Source organism: Artemia franciscana, chromosome 1 (genome assembly GCF_032884065.1).
Source record: "Artemia franciscana chromosome 1, ASM3288406v1, whole genome shotgun sequence".
NCBI classification, from domain to species: Eukaryota; Metazoa; Arthropoda; class Branchiopoda; order Anostraca; family Artemiidae; genus Artemia; species Artemia franciscana.
Genome location: NC_088863.1, coordinates 17578446 through 17599721, shown reverse-complemented (window position 1 = coordinate 17599721; position 21276 = coordinate 17578446). Strand labels below are relative to the sequence as shown.

Here is a 21276-nt window from a genome sequence, read left to right as displayed (position 1 = left end):
CCCACCTATATACGGAACAATTACTGTTAGTTCATAACCTTAGTGTTGCTGCTTAGTTTCATTTGAAAAAACTTGGTTTAAAAGAAAATTAACAAGTAAGAATAAGTAATAAACTGAATGTAACTATCAAATTAAACTAGTATATCCACTGGACCCTTTTTCCAGGGAGTGTGTTTCTGCAATATCGTTCAGAGACAAAACGAGCAACATTGCCAAATGAAGTGACAACAATTGATACAGTCCGAGCATTGTTTGTTAGAGCTTTTCCCAACCAACTGACAATGGAATACTTAGAGTCTCCGCGTGTGAGTGTTTACATCCTAGATTCTAGTCGGGACATGTTTTATGATTTGGAGGATCTGTCGTGAGTATTCAAATTCTTGTTCTAAAAAGAAGAAATGGAACCTATTACTTATGCCTTAATTAAGTACATACAAGGCTACTATTCGTTTCAAGTTGCTGTGCATAAGATTTTGGGGATGGAAAGTTTTCTAAGATTAGGGACTTTACTTGACTTGACTTTTATTTACATCGTCAAAAAAGAATAGAAACTATTATAGATATAGATTACTTTTTCGTTAGGGAAAAATTTTAATTTTGCTAACGCGTAGGGATTAACTACAAAAATATTCCAAAGGCATCCTAAATTAATAATAATAATAAAAAAACCTACATAAATATTCCTAGAAGCATCCTAGACTAATTAAAATAAAAATGAAAAAAAAAGAGAAAAAAGACAATTAACTTCTCTCAAACACCCCAGGATAAGAATCACCATCCAAATACAACTCCATCTACCCCAACCCCTTCAACCCGCTCTTCCCTCCACCCCTATAGCCCACTTCGAATCCCCCCAAAATAAAAAAAATAATTTCCCAGTAAATACTCTTTTAATCTTTTCTTAAACTGTGGGAGAGGATCAGCCGTCCTAACACTCACAGGAAGTGAACTCCATACAGAAGGGCCAAAATACTTCAAACTAAAACCAGATCTTACACTATTTTCAATATCCACAACCAAATTATCACATCTTCTTGTATCATGCTCATGTGCAGAACTTCTGAAACACATTAAAAGTTTTCGGGACTAGATTATGCACATAATTAAACACAAACATCGCCGCTTGATGATCCCTTATCTGTCCAGCAATGAGCAGCCTTAGAGACTTAAAGCATGTACTAGTGTCTTTAATAGTTTTTTACATATTTCCCAATTATTCTTGCTGCTTTTTTTGTAGAATTTACACATGCTTGAAATTAACATAAAAATTGCTGCTTCAAACTAAACATCAGTAGAATATATACGGATAGAAAATTGCAAAATTTATCGTGCGAAGAATATGTTCGGGCAGAATATGCTTCTGTCTTCTGAGAATACAAACTCCACGCGCAATTTTGGCAGACACAATGTCGCTATGATGCTTCCACGAAAGATTAGAATCAATATTGAAGCCAAGGTACCGCAGTGACTTAACTTTTAAACAGGCTTTTCACACAATAGGCCTTTATCGCTTACATCAACAGAACCACTCTACATAATGTCAGTAAAAATGTTTTCTTTACATTCACACACAGCAAACTTAAACTCATAAAAACTTCCAGTCTTTTGAGAGCATTATTAGATTTTATTATCAAATCATCGACGGGTTTTACAAATTTTGGTAGTGCAGCGTCATCTGCAAAAGAAATAATACATACGTTATGCAGATAAAAGCACATCATGTCCACGTAAACTAGATAAAGTAAAGGGCCCAGCAGAGAGCCTTGGGGTACACCACACTTCACAGGAAAATACGATGAGACTACGTCATTTAAAACGACTTAAAGGGACCTAGCGTAAATATAGCTCTCAAACCATCTTAGACAAGCTCCATATATTTCAAGAGTTCTCATTCGATAAAGCAATACTTGGTGAATGATTTTTCTCTCTTTTAGATTTTAATTATAAAAAGTATCTGATATTTTATTAATAAGCATAGGTCTGTGGTACGAATCCCATAGTAGTAAACTTTCACCAATAAATTGAGATCATCAAAGTCTCTCTACATAACTCTACTGAACGGCCACGTCTTGTGTGGTATTAATATCATGTTTGGTAGTGTGGTATTAATATCACGGTCACATGATGTGGATGGGTGAGAGCTACCTACCTTGAAATAAATGGTGCTGGGTTCTCCCTGGTATTAGAAGAACCGCTGAAGAAACAACGCTTGAAAATTGCATCTAGGTGGACGGTACGCTGTGAAGGTGATCATTGGGGAATCGGTTGTGTTGTAATCATTGATTGTGTATGGCTATGCTGTTTGACCTATGTAATTGAATGGATGAGTAGGGTTAAGGCCTCATTCAAGTACTGATCTATATTAATTACTAATGCAGGAAAACAGTCTTCCTTTTCTCCTTCTGTCTTTATTTTTGTGTGTTTGTGCTGTTGCAATGGTGATTTTTTTTCCCTTATAACATTCACTGCTCTTGGCTACTCAGTTTTCATTGTATACTTGTTTGCGCTACTGTTGCTTATTCCCGCGGTTATATGCTCTTCATACGAAAAATACCAAAATAAAATCAACAATAAGACTTCCTTATAGATGCCTCCCACCGAGTTTTCTAATAGTTTTAGAACTGAAGAATGTAGTGACTATGCTCATGTATTTTTTCGTTTCAACCAAAGAAGGTTCCAGAACCAAGTCTAATAACTTACTGCAATGCTATTGCTATTTATACTAGATATTATTGATACATTTATATTCTACCTAATAAGGCAGTTGGCCAGCAGCTCTATAACAAGTGTATAATGACATTCTAAAATAGGGGGAGATCACAAATCATTGGATACCTTTTTTTAAGGAAGGGGGGGTTGAAGCATTAGAAAGTGATTTATCAGGCCTCAATTTTACTTATTTCTATGAGAGAACCTTCAAACGAAGACGAAGTGGAAAGGGGGAAATTGCTGCCTACCCTCCATTGATAAGAATGAAATGTTTAAATCAGTCGCACAATGTCAGTGCTAGGGTAACAACAGTTCTCTTCTCAACAGGTCTTGTATGGGCATGTGGATTGTGAAATGTTGAATTTGAAAGAAGTGAGACGGGTAAAGGGCATCCCTATAGTGATTGTACTCTTGGACACGATTGTGCTTCAAGCAAGTTTCTACAAAAAACACTTGTGGTAGTAGTGCTAAAGAAAATTGCAAGTTTCTCAAGCATGGAAATTGCAAACCTGACCAAAATTGTTCTCATAATGCTATAGCTATAACAGCTGCTCGCTATCTCGAGAAACGAATTGCCGTACAAACCATGACCTGGCCAAAAGTTACATTTCCTCAAACATTTGTAAACAATTCTTAAGTGGTGATTGTTGAGCTAGTCTTTACAATTTATTACATTTATGTAAGTTCTACTTATTAGGTAAATGGAGTATGCTTGAGTGCAATTTAAGCTTGTTAATATTTGTACTGTTTTCCAGTCATCGTTGCTTTGGTTGCACTAAAGCTCATGTTAAGGTTCCAACTTCTTTTTAGCTACCCCGAGAAGAAAATCGCACAGCATTTAAAAAATATTAATTTTAAGTCACTCCTCCCTCTTTTGCCATCCTTTTTAAGTACACCGTACCCAAGCGAAAATATCACACCAAAATTTGTCGAACACAGCTCAACAATTAACAAACCCTTCCCGATTACTAACCTCCCCTCGTCTTTTAACCAGATCCCGTTTCGAACGCTTGAACAAGAAATATCTAATAAAGCATCCCCCTCCTCACTCCATTTTTACCTCATAATTTTTAATTTTAATGTTCATTTTGCATAATACGAGGTTTTTCATTTTTTAAGTCACATAACTAGCTTATGTTTTTGTTCTAATTATTTTATCACCTTTTTAACTTTACAAATTTTCATTATTTTGACGATTATGCTGATTTGGCATTGATCTTTTAATTTTATGAGTTTAATTCTTTTTTGTTATAACATTTTTACGTATTTGACATTAATCCTTTTATAATTTTCTGCTGTTTGTTTGTTTCTTTTTGGTTCTTATCGTTTTACTGACGCTAAAGCGCGAATTCAGCCCATTTTGGGCTTCGGATAGCTGTTTTTCAGCAATAAATCTTATCTGATCTCTTATCCCTAAAAAAAAATGTTCCGAACAGTTCGTGGTAACGAACTGTAGTAAGGAGCAACCCGGCTCAATAGTAACCGAAGTCATAGAATATTAACAAAAATCACATCATGAGATTTAGCGTATCAGAGAACCCTACTGTAGAAGTTTCAAGATTCTATCAACAAAAATGTGGAATTTTGTATTTTTTGTCAGAAGACAGATCACGGATGCGTTTTTATTTGTTTTTTTTTGTGTTTTTTTCACAGGAGTGATCGTATCGACCCAGTTGTACTAGAATGTCATGAGAGGGCTCATTAAGACGGAAACTGAAAGTTCTAGTGCCCTTTTTAAGTGACCAAAAAATTGGAGGGCACCTAGGTCCCCTCCCACGCACATTTCCCCCAAAAATCATCGGATCAAAATTTTAAAATACCCATTCTGTTCAGCTTAGTCGAAAACCTAATAACTATGTCTTTGGAGATGACTTAATCTCCCCCCAGTCACTGGAGGAGGGGCTACAAGTTACAAACTTTGACCATTTAGTAATTGTTTATTATGAAGTGCACAGACACTTTCAGGTGGAATTTTTCGCGTTGGGGTGGGGGTGGGTCACGGGGAGGAGGTTAAGTGCAAGGATCTTTCCATGGAGGAATTTTTCATGAGGAAAGAGAATTTCCATGAAGGAAGTACCGGATTTTCTAGCATTATTTCAAGAAAACAATGAGGAAATAAATGATTTTTTCAACTGGAAGTAATGAGCAGCATTAAAACTTAAAACGAACATAAAATGTTACGTATGTATTGGGATTCGTCTCCTCCACAATACTTTGCTCTTTACTCCAAAGTGTTTTTAGTAGTTTCAACTATTTATTCTAAGGTCTTTGTGATTCAGGGGTCATTCTTATAGATTTGGGACAAATTCAAGTTTTAGTGTAAAGAACGATGCATTGACGAGGGGGTGAAACCCTCATATACGTACTCAAAATACACAAATATAGAAGTTTATTACGTACTTTTATTCGTAAGGTACGTATGTTTATTACTAACAAAAACGTTCGTAACAAAAAAAAATCTAGTTGCATTTTTAAGCAGCCAAAAATTGGAGGGCAACTAGGCCTCCTCCCCCTCCCCCCTTTTGTTTTACCAAAATCGTCCGATCAAAACTATGAGAAAGCCATTTAGCCAAAAAAAAATTATATGTAAGTTTCGTTTTAATTATTCATGTGCGGTGAGCAAAAATCAAAACATGCATTAATTAAAAAACAAGCCTTTTTTTAACTGCAAGTAAGGAGTGACATTAAAACTTAAAACGAAGAGAAATTATTCCGTATATAAAAGGTTGACCCCTCCTCAACGCCTCGCTCTTTATGCTAAAGTTTTTATTGTTTTAAAAAGTAGAGTTGCGAGAAAGAGCCAAACTGTAGCGTAAAGAGCTAGGCGTTGAGAAGTGGTCGACCCCTTTTATATAAGGAATAATTCTGTTTGTTTTAAGTTTTAATGTCGCTCCTTACTTGCAGTTAAAGAAACTTGTTTTTTTTTTTTAAATTTAATTTCTGAAGAAACCCTACTTAGACAGACACGTAGGATTAAAATTTTCTCGAAAATGTGAGGGGGTAGATAATAAAATAAATACTGAGTAAGAAATTTTAGAGGGAAGGGGGTGGGGGTGGTTCTCAGTCATCAAAAAAATAATTTTAGGCCAATTTTTACGAGTGGTTCTTATACCAATATAGGAGTAGCCTACTTACTCTTCCCCTACATATAGTAAAAGGCTATATTAACAAGCTTGAACAGAAAAAAGCTGGAAAGAAAAGGGGAATTCCTGGGAGTGACATTCATCCTATGACTGCAACTCTAAACGTTTGGATCTTGAGGCCTGAATGATAATATTTGACATCTCAGATCTCCACCACTTGTGCACACTTTTGTTTTGCATACTATTACTGGATATTTAATGGGAGTACACAAGCCCCCTAATGGTTCATTTATAGCTCAAAGTTTTCAGATTACATGTTAGGTCCTTCGGACTAATTCAAAAAGCAAATTTTAAGTCTATTTCAATCTCAAAAATAGATCCAGGGAAGAGAATATTGGCCCAAACACGGTCTCTTGCCAAAACATTCTAAATAGTATCCTATAAAATGTTTTTTCCTGGAACTTTCATTTTAAGATCGAAGAGGCCATTCTACCTGTTTCACCCGTGAACAAAATAGAATTGTAGTATTTACAAAAAAAGTCAACTATTTCCAAAAAATTTGAACACTTCCGAGGCACCCCACATAAAAATCTAAGATTTGCAGTAATGTCTACCCAATTTTCTTACGCTTAGAAGAATATATTTTGACTAAGCACATAATTTTGTAGCTAAGGGGGTAACAGCTCCCCTCTTACTGAGGTTTTGATGTTTTAACGGGATTTTCTATATACCGAAGCATTGTAAAAAAAAATTGGACTAGAACCAAACGAAACTTTTTATTGTGCAAAGTAAATAGCCTTTAGAGAAGGGGCTTTAGAGAGGGGGCTGTAGGAGGGGGCTGTTCCCTCCTCAACGCCTCGCTCTTTACGCTAAAGTTTGACTCTTTCTCTCAACTCCACTTTTTAAGACAGTAAAAAAATTTAGCGTAAAGAGCGGGGCGTTGAGGAGGCAACAGCCCCTTTCATATACGCAGTAATTTCTGTTCGTTTTAAGTTTTAATATCGCTCCTTACTTTCAGTTTAAAAAAAACTTGTTTTTTTTTATTTAATTTCTTAACGTTTTTGAATTAATGCATGTTTTGATTTTGGCTCTCCGCGCATGAATAATTAAAACAAAATTTGCATATTAATTTATTTTTATGGCTAAATGGCTTTCTCATAGTTTTGATCGGACGATTTTGAGGAAAAAGGAGCGAGGGAGTAGGTCTAGTTACCCTCCATTTTTTTGGTTATTTAAAAGGCAACTAAAACTTTTAATTTTTTACGAAAGTTTTTATTAGTAAAAATATACGTAACTTACGAATTAACTTATGTAACGAACTTCTATACTCGTATGTTTTTATCATGTATATGAGGGGGCTCCCTCCTCGTCAATACCTCGCTCTTTACACTAAAGCTTAAATTTTGTCTGAATTCCTTAAGAGTGACCCCTGAATCACAAAGGCCGTAGAATAAATAGTTGAAATTGATAAAATCACATAAGCGTAAAGAACGAGGTATTAGAGGAAGAGAACCCCTCATATTCGTAATAATTTCTATTCAGTTTAAGTTTTAATACTGTCCCTTACTTTCAGTTGAAAAAACTTTTCATTTTTATTTTTCATTGTTCTTAAACAAATGCTAAGAAATCCTGCACCCCCTTCATGAAAATTTTCTTCCCCCATGCATAACTCCATCTTCTCAACCCCTCCTCCAGCCAAAAAGAATCCCTCTGAATGCGTCTGTACACTTCCCAATAACCATTACTATATGTAAACACTGGTCAAGGTTTGTAACTTCCAGCCCCTCCCACGGGGACTGTGGGGAAGTAAGTCGTCCCCAAAGACATAGTTATTAGCTTTTTCGACTATGCTGAATAAAATGACTATCTCAGAATTTTGATCCGGTGAATTTGGGAAAAAATGAGCGTGGGAGGGGGCCTAGGTGCCCTCCAATTTTTTGGTCACTTAAAAAGGGCACTAGAACTTTCAATTTCCGTTAAAATGAGCCCTCTCACAAAATTCCAGGAGCACTGGGTCGATACGATCACCCCTAGAAAAACAAAAACAAAAAAGAAAAAACAAATAAACACCCATCCGTGATCTGTCTTGGGGCAAAAAATGCAAAATTCCACATTTTTGTAGATAGGGTTTGAAACTTCTACAATAGGGTTTTCTGATACGCTGAATATGATGGTGTGATTTTCGTTAAGATTCTATGACTTTTAAGGGGCGTTTCCCCCTATTTTCTAAAATAAGGTAAATTTTCTCAGGCTCATAACTTTTGATGGGTAATTCCAAACTTGATGAAGTTAATATACTTAAAACCTGTATTAAAATGCAATTCTTTTGATGTAACAATTATATAAAATTCCGTTTTTTAGTTTTTTGGTTACTATTTAGCCGGGTCGCTCCTTACTACAGTTCGTTACCACGAACTGTTTGATAACAGGAATTGAGACATACAACCCCTTAGTTATCAATGCTTTACTCTACTGTCAATGTCTACTGCCGTCAATTTACAAAAATATATTGGGGGGGGGGGCACATTTTTTCATTACGTAAGTGGGGGACATCATGTAGATAGAGAGGGGCAAAGGATATTGGAAGAGGGAAATGCCTCTCCCTTGAAATTGACAGCAATACAACTGACATCATGGGTAACACAGGAACTAGAGGAGGCACTAGTCTAGAGGAGGCAAATAAAAACATATAATTGGTGTGGGGTGGGGCTGTTCATCAAAAATTCTCAAATAATTGCGTTGAAAAAACAAACAACAACCAATTATATTGACACCTATTCTAATTGAGAGATAACAAGCAATGCATATAGACACATAGAAGCAAGTTGAAAAAGATATTAATAATTTAAATCATACTTAAATCAAGTAAATTAAAACATAAATTATGTGAAAGTATTAAACTAATTTGTATTAAAAGTAAATTAAATTCAATTCAAATATTAAAGTAAAAGCATTAAATTAAATATAACCTTTGCAATCTGGAAGTAAAGCTTCTGGAACTTAAATAATTATCTTGGTCAGAACGTCACACTAATCGCATCGTTCCTCTGAACGTCCTATAAAGTATCAGTTCAAAAAGAATCTCTAATTGCTATGAGTATTATAGGGTTACATACAGCAGCTAACTCTTCATCAGCTCCTCTCTTCAAAAATCCATGCTGGGGTACCAATTCACGAAAATCTATTATAAGGAGGGGGGCAAGAATAATCTCATTTTTTCACCAATATATAGAAAAATATCCAAAAATTGAGGGAGAATATTTTATTAGATTTCGAAATAAAAGTAAATCGAAAAAAGTTATATTTTAAAATGTAGGGTGAGCGGGTGACTACCCTCCCTCTTGATCCCACCAATTTAATCCCCGTGATCTTGTTGTAATATTGTATCACAGAAAAAAACGATAGTAGAAAATAATAATACAGCCATACCAAATCTGGGTGTATTCAGGGAATATGACAAACCAGTTACTTATCTTCAGACCCTGTCATTCTGACCCTTATGGCACGGACATTTCTGTGTTATGGGACAAAATTGGCCATTAGTTAAATACTTGGTATTTCCATTTGCGTATACTTGGTTTTCTGTTGTTGGGTTTCCTGTATCAAGTCGAGTTGGAAAAATTTCTATGCCCAAGGGTTTTTTCTTGTCAATTTTGGAGTGTTGATTCCTACTTTTATGTTTTTTTTTGGCTTGCTTGAGCTGTCTAAGGCGAGATAATTTGCTCATTAATAGTTTAGAATAGGTTGAGATATAATCGCCGTCTTAATTTGTTGATTACAAGGAGCTTTCAGACATCTATGGAGGGTTTTCATATTGGTGAGATATCTGTGTTCAGCAAATTTTCAGAAGTTGCCACACAACGAAACAAAAGTTCTTGTAGGAAATATTTGTTTATATGACTACTAAGCCAATCCTACCCAGCTCTCTCCCATCCACACAGTGCCTCATAATTACAATAAATCCTATGGGTCTTATTTTTTAGAGTTTCATTTTATCTTTCTTTATAGTTTAGTTTTATCTTCCAAGTACTAATTACAGCCAATCGTAGATGGAAGGTCAACAGATATGCGCATGTACCTTCTACGATCTACGCTCTACGATCCTATGGGTTTTATATTTTCCTTTCGGTTCTGATTTTTATTTCTTTTAAACAAAAATGTAAGCTTATAATAGCAATAAGGACGACAGGTCTGCACACAACACTTGCTCCACGCTAGGCAGCTTCAATTTAATTTATGCTTTCTTTCAGATCTATTTTTATCTTTTAAATTGTTATGAAGGGTAATGAAACTAGTACCGCCAACAAAGGTTAACACAATACAAAGGAAATTCAAGCCAAGTGTGTCCATAGCCACACTTATGTCAAACTGTGGGAAAACCAGACTCATCTAACTTAACCAAACTAGCCCATACCAAACGCCTCAACCTACATAAAATCGTAACGAGACAACTATGCCCTGTCAAATCAATGTGGAAGCTTAACACATCCAATAGAGGAAATTCAGAATAGCCATCATGAAATACAAATGATTCAACAAATTAAGACACCTCAAGCATGACAGAATTCATTAAATGAGACATTAATACAGGAAAATACATAAAATAAACTCAGAATGTCAGTAATCTATTCTATCGACTAACTCACAAAACTAAACATACCTATAAATATACCTATAAACTCATACGAAAAACCAACAAACCTAATGCGGAAGACTCAGCAAAAATAAGTGATAGTAAAAACTATAAAGCAAAATCCACCAATCGTAGAAACGAGAACTTGGACAAAATCATTTTGAGAAAACACACAAGAATTCACCACAACTCACCTGTGGTGAATTTTCACCACATGTGGTTCACAAATGCACTCAAAAATTCACCTGTGGTGGGCTAATTCAGAGAATTATCCCACCGCAGACATCTCGACCTACTCAAAAGAATTAAAAGATTATTAAAACCAATAAAATTCTTGAAACAAGGCACTAACACACTACAATTCATGAAACGAGCCAAAAATATTACAAATATTATCCTCTCAACTCAATATGGGAAACTCGAAAAAGGGAAGCTGTGCAAAGACATTTGAAAATACCAAGTACTCAATAACTTTAGACACCATACACATCCCAACCTATTCAACACTAAAAAACGAAAAATTAGCTCTCCTTGGAGAACTCAAAGTATGGAGAAACACTACGTTAAGAAATCAAGGCACTACAATTCAAGAGAGAAGCTAAATATGACAAACCCAACAATTGAACTCAATACAAAAGACTAAGCAGCAGAAAAATCAGCCAAGGACAGCCCAAACTAGGCAATAATAAAATAGGCGATAATAAAAACCAGGACTTAACAAACCACAATTCAGGAAAGAGACTCAAAAGAGTGAAATCGAGTCAACTCACTACAGAAAATTCAACAACTGAAAACCCCTCAGAGACATATGGAAACACCAAGTAATAGACAAGTTAAGAAACAGCACTCATCTCAACCTACTCAGAACAGAAGGAATTAATTGGCTTGACAGAGCTGATGCTGGCCAAAAATCATAGAACGAGAAATAGCTCCCAACAGTTCATGTAATACGCTCAAACGTGTGAAATTGAACCCTCCCAAGTTTACACAAGAATTTCAAAAACGGAAAACCCGACAAAGACATCTTAAACACCTAGTACTTATAAAATTAAGACACCAACTACATCTCAACTTAATTAATATAATAAAAGTGCAAACTGAAATACATTGGACAGCACAAGCTGGCCAAAAACCATTCAATTAGAAATTAACACACCGCGAAACATGAAATAACTTAGCATACCTGTATTTTATATACGTATTTTGCTTAACTTGCTTAAGCAAAATACGTAATGCATATTTTGCTTATAAAAAAAAAGTTTTTAATATTTAATAAGGAAAAAGTCCATTGAATAGGGTGAAATTCTCCAAGGGTAGAAATTGCGACTGTTACTAACCTCTACATCTATAATAAAACAATAGGTTCATATAGATACAATAAATAAAATTAAAAACAAGTTTTTCAACTGAAAGTAAGTAGCAACATTAAAACTAAAAATGAACAAAAATTATTCCTTACATGAGGGGAATTTCCCTCTCATCAAAATTTTGCTCTTTACGCTAAAATTTTTTAGTTCTCTTGAAAAACTAGTCATTCTAACTAAGCAGCCTTCGCTTCTCAGGACTCAGTCTTAAGGAATTGGGCCAGAAAGTCAAATTTTAGGGTAAAGAGGGAGATTTTGAGGAGTAGACAACCCCCTCACATACCAATGATTATAATTTGTTTTAAGTTTTAATGTTACTTCTCACTTTAAGTTGAGTATTATCGATTTCTTAAATAATGCCGGGAAATCTGACCCCTTCATGGACAATTTTCTTTTTACATAAGAAACACTCCACGGAAAGTCCCTCTTGTAAATACCCCCCCCCCCCCGAATAAATTTCACCCGGACGATTCCATTCTCACTAAAAATCCCCCTGGAAAATTTCTTGCGGACGATTCCCTCTAAAAAAAAAAATTCTCCTTAACATACTTTCATTTGAAAAAAAAACTTTATTTCTAAACGTTTCCAAATAATTTTGAAAAACCCCCCTCTCCTTGGCTAATTCTCCCAGAAATACCCACCTCCCAGTAGAATGTTATTCCCAGGAAAAACCCCAATGGCGAATTTCTTCTGCGGACAATCCCCTCCCACCACGAAAGCACTCCAGAGAATCCTAATCCTGCTGAAGATTTCCCCCGAACAGCTTCAATGAAACATATTCACATGTAAACATAAGCCGACAAAGAGGAAGTAAGACAAAGAAAAGAATTTTGCATAGGAATTCTTGTAAATTGTCCCAGTTAATTCCCTCTGATAAGTTCTGCCTCAGGAAACTTCCCTCCCTATGGCAGAAAATACCTCTCTCCAAGAAATGTTGGTAAACTTCCCAATAACAAATATTATACACAAGCAATGGACAAATTTTATAACTTATGGTCCATTCCCCAGGGACTGCGAGGATCATGTTATTCTCATAGGTATAGTTTTTGGACCTTTTAACAATGCTTGACAATATGCCTATATCAAATTTTTTATGAAACAAATCTTGGGGAATAATGGGCAAAAGAGGGGGATAGCTGCTCTCCAATCTTTTTGGTCGATTAAATAGGGCACTACAACTTTTAATTTCCGTTCGATTGACCATACTTCCCATTTTCTTGGGTAACTGGCTTGATAAGATTGCTGTGTAGAAAAAAAAATAAACACACACCCGTGATCTTTCTTCTCGCAAAAAAAAAAAGAATCAAAATTCCACATTTTTATATATAGGAGCTTGAAACCTCTACAGTAGGTTTTTCTGATATTCTAAATTTGATGTCGTGATTTTCATTAAGATTGCTTTGCTTTTTTTTCAGGGGAAGGGGAGTTCTCCCTTTTTCTTAAATCGGGTAAATTTTCTTAGGCTCATAACTTTTGATGGGTAAAATTATACTTAATAAACTTTATGTATTTAGAGTTAGCAAATTAATTCAATTTTTTGATGTATCTATTGTTATCAAACCTCTGTGTTGTAGAGTTTCGGTTACTACTGAGCCGTGTCACTCCTTGCTTACAGTTCATTAACACAAACTGTATGATTTGTTTTAAAGCTTCATTCATTCAGGTAATTCATACGAGGCTTCATAAAATTATATACAGCGATGTTTTATTGTGCATCAGCCATTACAAGGGACGGCTAATGGGTATTTTTGTAGGTAGGGGAGTTTGCTTGAACCACAAAAAGTGCTAAATATTCCTACCTTTGCTTAACCCTTTAGATAAACGGAAAAATGGAGATTTAGTGGTACGGGGTGGAGCAGTAGTTAATCTATAATCATCCTTGATTCTAAGGATTTCTTAAGGCAGGACGGCCTCTCAAGGAATCTTCCTATACCTCCCATGTTAAATATTTGGAGTATGCCCGACATTCCTGAATTAGTTATTTCGGTGGTTTTTACTTTAACAGGTATAATAAAATCCGGTGAATATTTTGATCTAGTCAAATCTTAAAGCCGACAATTATTTTTTTTTTATAATTCCAAAATAATTATAAAACCTGTTTCGGGTTTGCATTCTAGATTGCTAAACTTGACACTGTTGTTGTAGGGTATCAAAAAATAGAGCACAAAATGTTCTATTCAACAATCAGAAACTTATTTCTATAATATGTGCTTTCAAATACTTTCAAAATACAGAATAAAAGTTATTTCAAATAATTTACATATTTGTGTTTCGAAGTCAAAAATTTCCCTCAAAAGACTAAATGCAGCTGTAATTGGAACGCGTGAGAATGCATAAATTAGGCCAAGGAACTAACCAATCGCATTTTTCTTGAGCGATTCAGTCAAGTATTAGATAGTCGTAACCGGTTTAAACAACCGTTGAGTCTGAAGAATAAGTAACGTGCGACACCAAACTGCCGGCTAATAAATATATATAAAAAATTATATTGTATAAATCATTACAAGAAAGTTGCTTGTGATAACATGCGCCTAATTGTAGTTTCGAATGAGAAGTCCCTTAAGTCTAACTTTCTCATATTCATCTAGTTGAAGCGACGAAGAAAACCGTTAACTTCGTTTTTGACCGAGTTACGGCCCCTGAAAATGAATTGACTGATTAGTAAAATACATGGACTTCCGCTAGGCCTTAAGACTGCTCTTGTCATATAAGCACGGAATGATGACAGTTTCCATTTTATTTCAAACAGTCTATTTCTGTATACCATACACATTGACATTTGCATGCTTACGAGCTCAAAATATAAATATCTGTGAGGGGTGAATATTACGAGTACAGTCAAATTAAAGGAGGAGGGGCTCGAAGAATACACAATCAAAACCGTGGAAAAAGTTTCGTTAAAATTATTTTTGTATTTTAGAGCCGCAACCACCTTGTAAAAATTTGGTGGGTTCTTTTTTTCAGGGGTAACTATCATTCTCAAACATTATCAACTTGAATGTAAACTACGGGTTCGAGAAGGTCAGGGTTAGGTCAACATCTCATAGTTACAAACTTAAGTAGAGAGCGACCCTTGTTAATGGAAACTAAGACTCTGGAAAACGAAACTTTTATTTAATATATGTAACAACAAAAATAACTACCAAACAATGGGCGTGGTATTGATCGAGATTAAGGAATAAAATTCAACGCGTGTGATAAGCCTATTGCCTATTATGTACTAGATTTCGTATGTGTATTTTGGGTCGGTCTGATGCACTTTGCCATCAAAATTAGAGTAAAAGGGGCATGTAAAGTTCTAAAGCTAATTGTATCCCCCTAGTGAAAACCATAGAATGTCACGTTCGAAGCGACTAATTATCCACAGAATAGATTGGAAGGTGCTTCAGTGTCCTGGAGACGCTAGACAATAAAAAAATATATATGTATAAATGAAAGACTCTTGACGAAAATGGACCTTTTTTGATACTGCCAGAGCAAACACTGAGTTTAAGGCACGTGCAACATACTATTTTTTGGAGCAGAAGTACATACATTTCGCGGGGAGATGATCAAGTTCATCAGAGCCAATAAAATCTTAAAATAGGTATTTTAGGAGGGGGAGGGCTCTGAGCTGCAATTTACCCCTCATTTCTCTACCTAGCTGAATTAAACTCTTGACTGTATAAATGTTCTTCATTTAAACTGGTCGACACCCAGTCTTCATAATCAAAGTAAGATTCAGCCCCATAGGAAGAAACAATCCAGGGCAATCTTTGGATTTCTTTGCACTTGCTCTGTACATATACATATGCTGAATCAGATACACTAAAATTAAGATCCATCTTGTTAAGTGTCTTAATAAATTGGAGTACGCTAAAATAAGACAGCCTTTTTGGAACAAATGGGCAATTCTTTGGACTTCAGAAATGATTTCAAATAGGATGAATGGGTCATTTAGAGGGTGACATTATATTAAAATAAAACGAAATCGCTGGTTTTTCATTCTATTCCGGACTTGAATCAAATCTACCATCATAAATTTCTAACTATATTAATGAGTCTTTAAGTCAAGGAACGTTTCCGTTTCTACTGTACCTTTGAGTATTTATCAAACAGTAAACTTTTTTGATGTTCCGCGTATTTTATATCATACAATTTTTTTACGTATATTTTTGACCACCCCGGATCCTATTTTACAAAATAGCGATGAGTATTCACTTTTCTGTTTTTAGTTTCTTTACTTACCATCATTACTTATGTGCAGCTTCAGCAAAAATCTTCTTCTCTTCCTTCAACGAATAGCAAAAATTCAAAAGTAAATGGAGATTGTAGCACAGGGATTCTTGCTTCATCGTTTTACATCTACTTTTCATTATTGAAAATAACGCTTAAATCTTAAAAAGAAAATCTTTAAGCTACAGAAAAGGTAAAACTTTAATAGCATATATGGTTGAATTTATGGCATTAGTTTTTTTGTTCAACTTTTTGTAAGAATAGAAAAACGACCTTTTTTGTGTCGATGCCTGTAAAAAGCCCCCCAAAATATATCAGCTTTTCTGGAATTAAATAAAAGAAAAGTTTTTTTAACTGAAAGTAAAGAGTGAAATTAAAACTTAAAAACGAACAGAAATTATTCCCTGTGTGAAAAGGGCTGCCCCCTCCTCAACGCCCCATTTTTTACGCTAAAGTATGACTTTTTCTCACAGCTCTACCTTATACGCTAAAATATTTTTGCGTAAAGACTGGGGTGTTGAGGAGGGGAGAGTCCCTTTCATATATGGAATAATTTCTGTTTGCTTTACGTTTTAATGCTGCTCCTTGCTTTCAGTTAAGAAAAGTTGCATTTTTAGTTTAATTTCCGAACGTTTTTGAATTAATGTAGGTTTGAATTTGGGCTCACCGAATGAGAATAATTAAAACGAAATTTGTATATTAATTCTCCTTTTTTTAAAACTAATAATAACCTTATAATAACTTAAGTTTAATTTGTGTTCCAGTTGTTTAAGAATGACTCCTGAATCACAAAGGCTGTTTAATTAGAATAATAATTACTTTTAAAAGTTAAAAAAGAAACTATAGTGTAAGAGTGAGCTATTGAGGAGAGGCAATCCATCTCATGTACGTAATAATTTTTGTTTGAAGTTTTAGTGTGCTTCATACTACCAGTTGAAAAAACTTGTTTTTATTTATTTGCTGATCGTTTTCAGGAAATTCAGTTCTCCCTCTATGGATAATTGCCTTCCCCCACGAAAACTTTCTCCCTGTAAAGATTCTCCCACGTAACTTAAATAAGATATTTGAGGAACTAATTTTGAAGCTTTGAATTGTTTTAAAAAGCAGAATTGTAGTAAAGAGTCAAAATTTAGCGTAAATAGCGAAGGATTGCGGAGGGGACAACCCATTTCATATACGGAGTAATTTCTGTTCGTTTTAAGTTTTAATGTCGCTCCTTACTTTCAGTTAGAAAAACTTGTTTTTTTAATGTAATTTCTGAACATTTTTGAATTAAGGCATGTTTGATTTTGGCCCTCCAGACATAAATTATTAAAATAAAATTTACATTTTAATTCCTTTTTTGGCTAAATGGCTTTCTCTTAGTTCTGATCAGACGATTTTGAGAAATAAGGGATGGGGAAGGAGGCCTAGTTCCCATCCAATTTTTCGGTTACACAAAAAGGCAACTATAAATTTTAATTCTTGACGAATTTTTTTATTAGTAAAAAATATACGTAAATTAAGAATTAACTTACGTAACAAACTTTTGTATTCTTAAATTTTTATTATGTATATGAGGGGGTTTGTACCCTCGTTAATACCTCGCTCTTTACACTAAATCGTAAGTTTTGTGCCGATTCTTTAAGAATGACCCCTGAATCAGAAAGGCCGTAGAATAAATAGTTGAAATTACTAAAAATACTATAGCATAAAGAGCGAGGTATTTATCTCCTCCTAAATAACTCGCTCTTTATGCTAAAGTATTTTTAGAGCCCCTCATATGCGTAACCATCTCTGTTCGTTTTAACTTTCAATGCTACTCCTTACTTTCAATTAAAAAAAACTTTTCCATGTTTATTTTTTCATTGTTTTTTTTATAGTAATTTTAGAAAATCCTGTGCCCTTTTCATTGAATTTTTCTTCCCCCATGACATATTTCTCCAAGGAAAGCTCCTCCCACATAGCCCCCTCTCCTCAACCCCAAAACCAAATAAAATCCCCTGAAAACGACTGTACACTTCCCAATAACCATTATTATATGTAAACACTGGTCGAAGTTTGTAACTTGCAGCCCCTCCCCCAGGGACTGTGGGGGAGTAAGTCATTCCCAAAGACATATTTATTGTGGTTTTTGACTATGCGGAACAAATGGCTATCTCAAAATTTTGATCTGTTGACTTTGAAGAAAAATGAGCGTGGGAGGGGGCCTAGGTGCCCTCCAATTTTTTTGGTCACTTAAAAAGGGCACTAGAACTTTTCATTTCCGTTATAATGAGCCCTCTTGCAACATTCTAGGACCACTTGGTCGATACGATGACCCCTGGGAAAAAAAAAACAAACAAATAAACACGCACCCGTGATTTGTCTTCTGGCAAAAAATACGAAATTCCACATTTTTGTAGATAGGAGCTTGAAAATTTTGCTACAAGGTTCTCTGATACTCCGAATACGATGGTGTGATTTTTGTTAAGATTCTGTGACTTTTAGGGGATGTTTTCCCCTATTTTCTAAAATAAGACAGATTTTCCCAGGCTCGTAACTTTTGATGACAAAGACCAAATTTGATGAAACTTATTTATTTAAAATCCACCTGAAAATCCGATTCTTTTGATGTATATTTTAGCATCAAAATTCCATTATTTAGAGTTTCGTGTACTATTGAGCCGGGTCGTTCCTTACTACAGTTCGTTACCACGAACTGTTTGATAAGCCCAAACAGCTTAATCAGTTTCCTTATAGAGGTACTTGATTTTTCTAGAGTTGTTGATTACATAGAACAAATTTTGAATTCTGTTCCAGGGTTAGGTACACCCTCTTTACCTTCAAGTCTATTAGAAACCCTGGAAATATAATCCGTCACATAGTTGTTGGTGATTCTGATTTCTCGCCCAGCATGAACCCAAGTCCGTACAGGAGAATCATCATGGTCCTTGCATTGCTCTGTACTACCAAATTTCCATCAGATGCATTTAGTAAAAAAAAAGTAGTTGGCAAGGGGAGGCGCTAGTTGACTTCCATGAACTTTGACTCTTAAAATGAAACTAGAACTTATAATTTTAACCAAACGAGCAACTTCAAAAGTTGCTAACGAAACTTAAAAAAGAATTTTGATACTAAAAGATATATAGAAAGAATTGGATTTTCATGCTGATTTTAAATATATAAGTTCTATTAAATTTAGTCTTCTTCATTAAAAGTTACTAGCCGGAGAAAATTTGCCTTATTTTGGAAAATAGGGGAAACACCCCCAAAAAGTCATAGAATCTTAACGAAAATCCCACCATCGTATTCAGCATATCAGAGAACCCTACTGCAAAATTTCAAGCTCCTATCTGCAAAAATGTGGAATTTCGCATTTTTGCCAGAAGACAGATCACGGGTCCGTGTTTATTTTATTTTATATTTTTTTGTTTTTTTTTAGTCCCAGGGATGATCGTATCGACCAAATGGTCCTAGAATGTTGCAAGAGGGCTCATTCTAACGGAAATGAAAAGTTCTAGTTCCCTTTCGAAGTGACCAAAAAAATTGGAGGGCACCAAGGCCCCCTCCCACGCTCATTTTTCACCAAAGTCAACGGATAATTTTGAGATAATCATTTTGTTAAGCATAGTCGAAAACCGAAATAACCATGTCTTTGGGGATGACTTACTCCCCCACAGTCCCCGGGGGAGGGGATGCAAGTTTGAACCAGTTACAAACTTTGACCAGTTTTTACAAACAGTAATGGTTATTGGGAAGTGTATAGACATTTTCAAGGGGATTTTTTGGTTTGGGGGGGGGGTGGAGAGGGGGCTATATGAGAAGATCTTTCCTTGGAGGAATATGTCATGGGGGAAGAGAAATTCAATGAGAAGGGCGCAGGATTTTCTAGTATTATTATAAAAAAAAACAATGAAAAAATAAACATGAAAATTTTTTTCAATTGAAAGTAAGGAGTAGCATGAAAACTTAAAACGAACAGAGATTATTGCGCATATGAGGGGCTCTTCTCCTCCTAAATACTTCACTTTTTATGCTACAGTATTTTTAGTAATTTCAACTATTTATTCTACGACCTTTCTGATTCGGGGGTCATTCTTAAAGAATTGGGAAAAAACTTAAGCTTTAGTGTAAAGAGCAAGCTATTAACGAGGGGACAAACCCCCTCATATACATAATAAAAAATAAGAATATAGAAGTTTGTTACGTAAGTTAATTCTTAAGTTACGTATATTTTTTACTAATAAAAACGTTCGTTAAAAATTAAAAGTTCTAGTTGCCTTTTTAAGTAACCGAAAAACTGGATGGCAACTAAACCTCCTTCCCCACCCTTTATATCTCAAAATCGTCTGATCAAAACTAAGAGAAAGCCATTTAGCCAAAAAAGAAAACATGCAAATTCCATTTTAATAATTTATGTACGGGGAGCCAAAATTTAACATACATTAATTCGAAAACGTTCAGAAATTAAATAAAAAAAACTAGTTTTTTAACTGAAAGTAAAGAGCGACATTAAAACTTATAATGAACAGAAATAACTTTGTGTATGAAAGGAGCTGTTCCCTTCTTAATGCCCCGCTCTTTACGCTGAAGTTTTTTACTGTTTAATAAAGTAGAATTGAGAGAAAGAGTCAAACTTTAGCGTAAAGAGTGGGGCACTGAGAAGGGAACAGCCCCTTTCATACACAGAGTAATTTCTGTTCGTTTTAAGTTTTAATGTCGCTCCTTACTTTCAGTTAAAAAAACTATTTTTTTTATTTAATCTATGATATGATATATGCTTTCAGGGCATAACTTACAACCTTTGCCCAGAGAGCTGAAGAGGGGGGGGGTAACTTCGTCACAGACATAATTCCTGGACCTTTCAATTACGATGAACGAAATTATTATCTTCAAATTTCCATTGGAGGTGCTTGGGGAAATGATGGGCGTTGGAGGAATTCTTGTTGCTCTCGGATAACTTTTGATTCTTAAAATGGGCACAACTTTCAATTTCAAATCTAACGAGCCCAATCTGAATTTTTACGACCACCCATTCTACAAAAACCTTATATGCCCCAGGACATAGCTTAAAACCTTATCCTCAGACCACTAGGGGTTGTGTCAACCCTAGAAGCATTGTTATGTGTTCTTTGGATTATTTTTTAACAAAATTGCTATTTCAATTATATGCGTTTGGCGAAGAGAGGGTAGCTGGGGGGAGAAGGTAGTTGTCCTCCATCAGGTTGGACTCTTAAAAGGAAACTAGAACTTCAAGTTTTAAATCAAATGAGCCTCTTCTACCATAAACGTCCCTACAATAAGAATCTTA

The 21276-nt window shown here is 35.0% G+C and overlaps 1 protein-coding gene across 6 annotated transcripts in view; it reads left to right on the top strand.

Moving 5' to 3' along the window:
• LOC136026415 (coiled-coil domain-containing protein CG32809-like) overlaps positions 1-21276 on the top strand; it is a 330704-nt gene that overhangs the window by 104135 nt on the left and 205293 nt on the right. For all 6 annotated transcript variants that reach the window (XR_010617288.1, XM_065702997.1, XM_065703006.1 and 3 more), the window contains exon 4: positions 166-364. Coding sequence is in view for 5 of the 6 variants with exons in the window: in XM_065702997.1 (XP_065559069.1) it covers positions 166-364 (199 nt within the window). In the remaining variant the exon portion in view is untranslated. The remainder of the gene's footprint in view (positions 1-165; positions 365-21276) is intronic.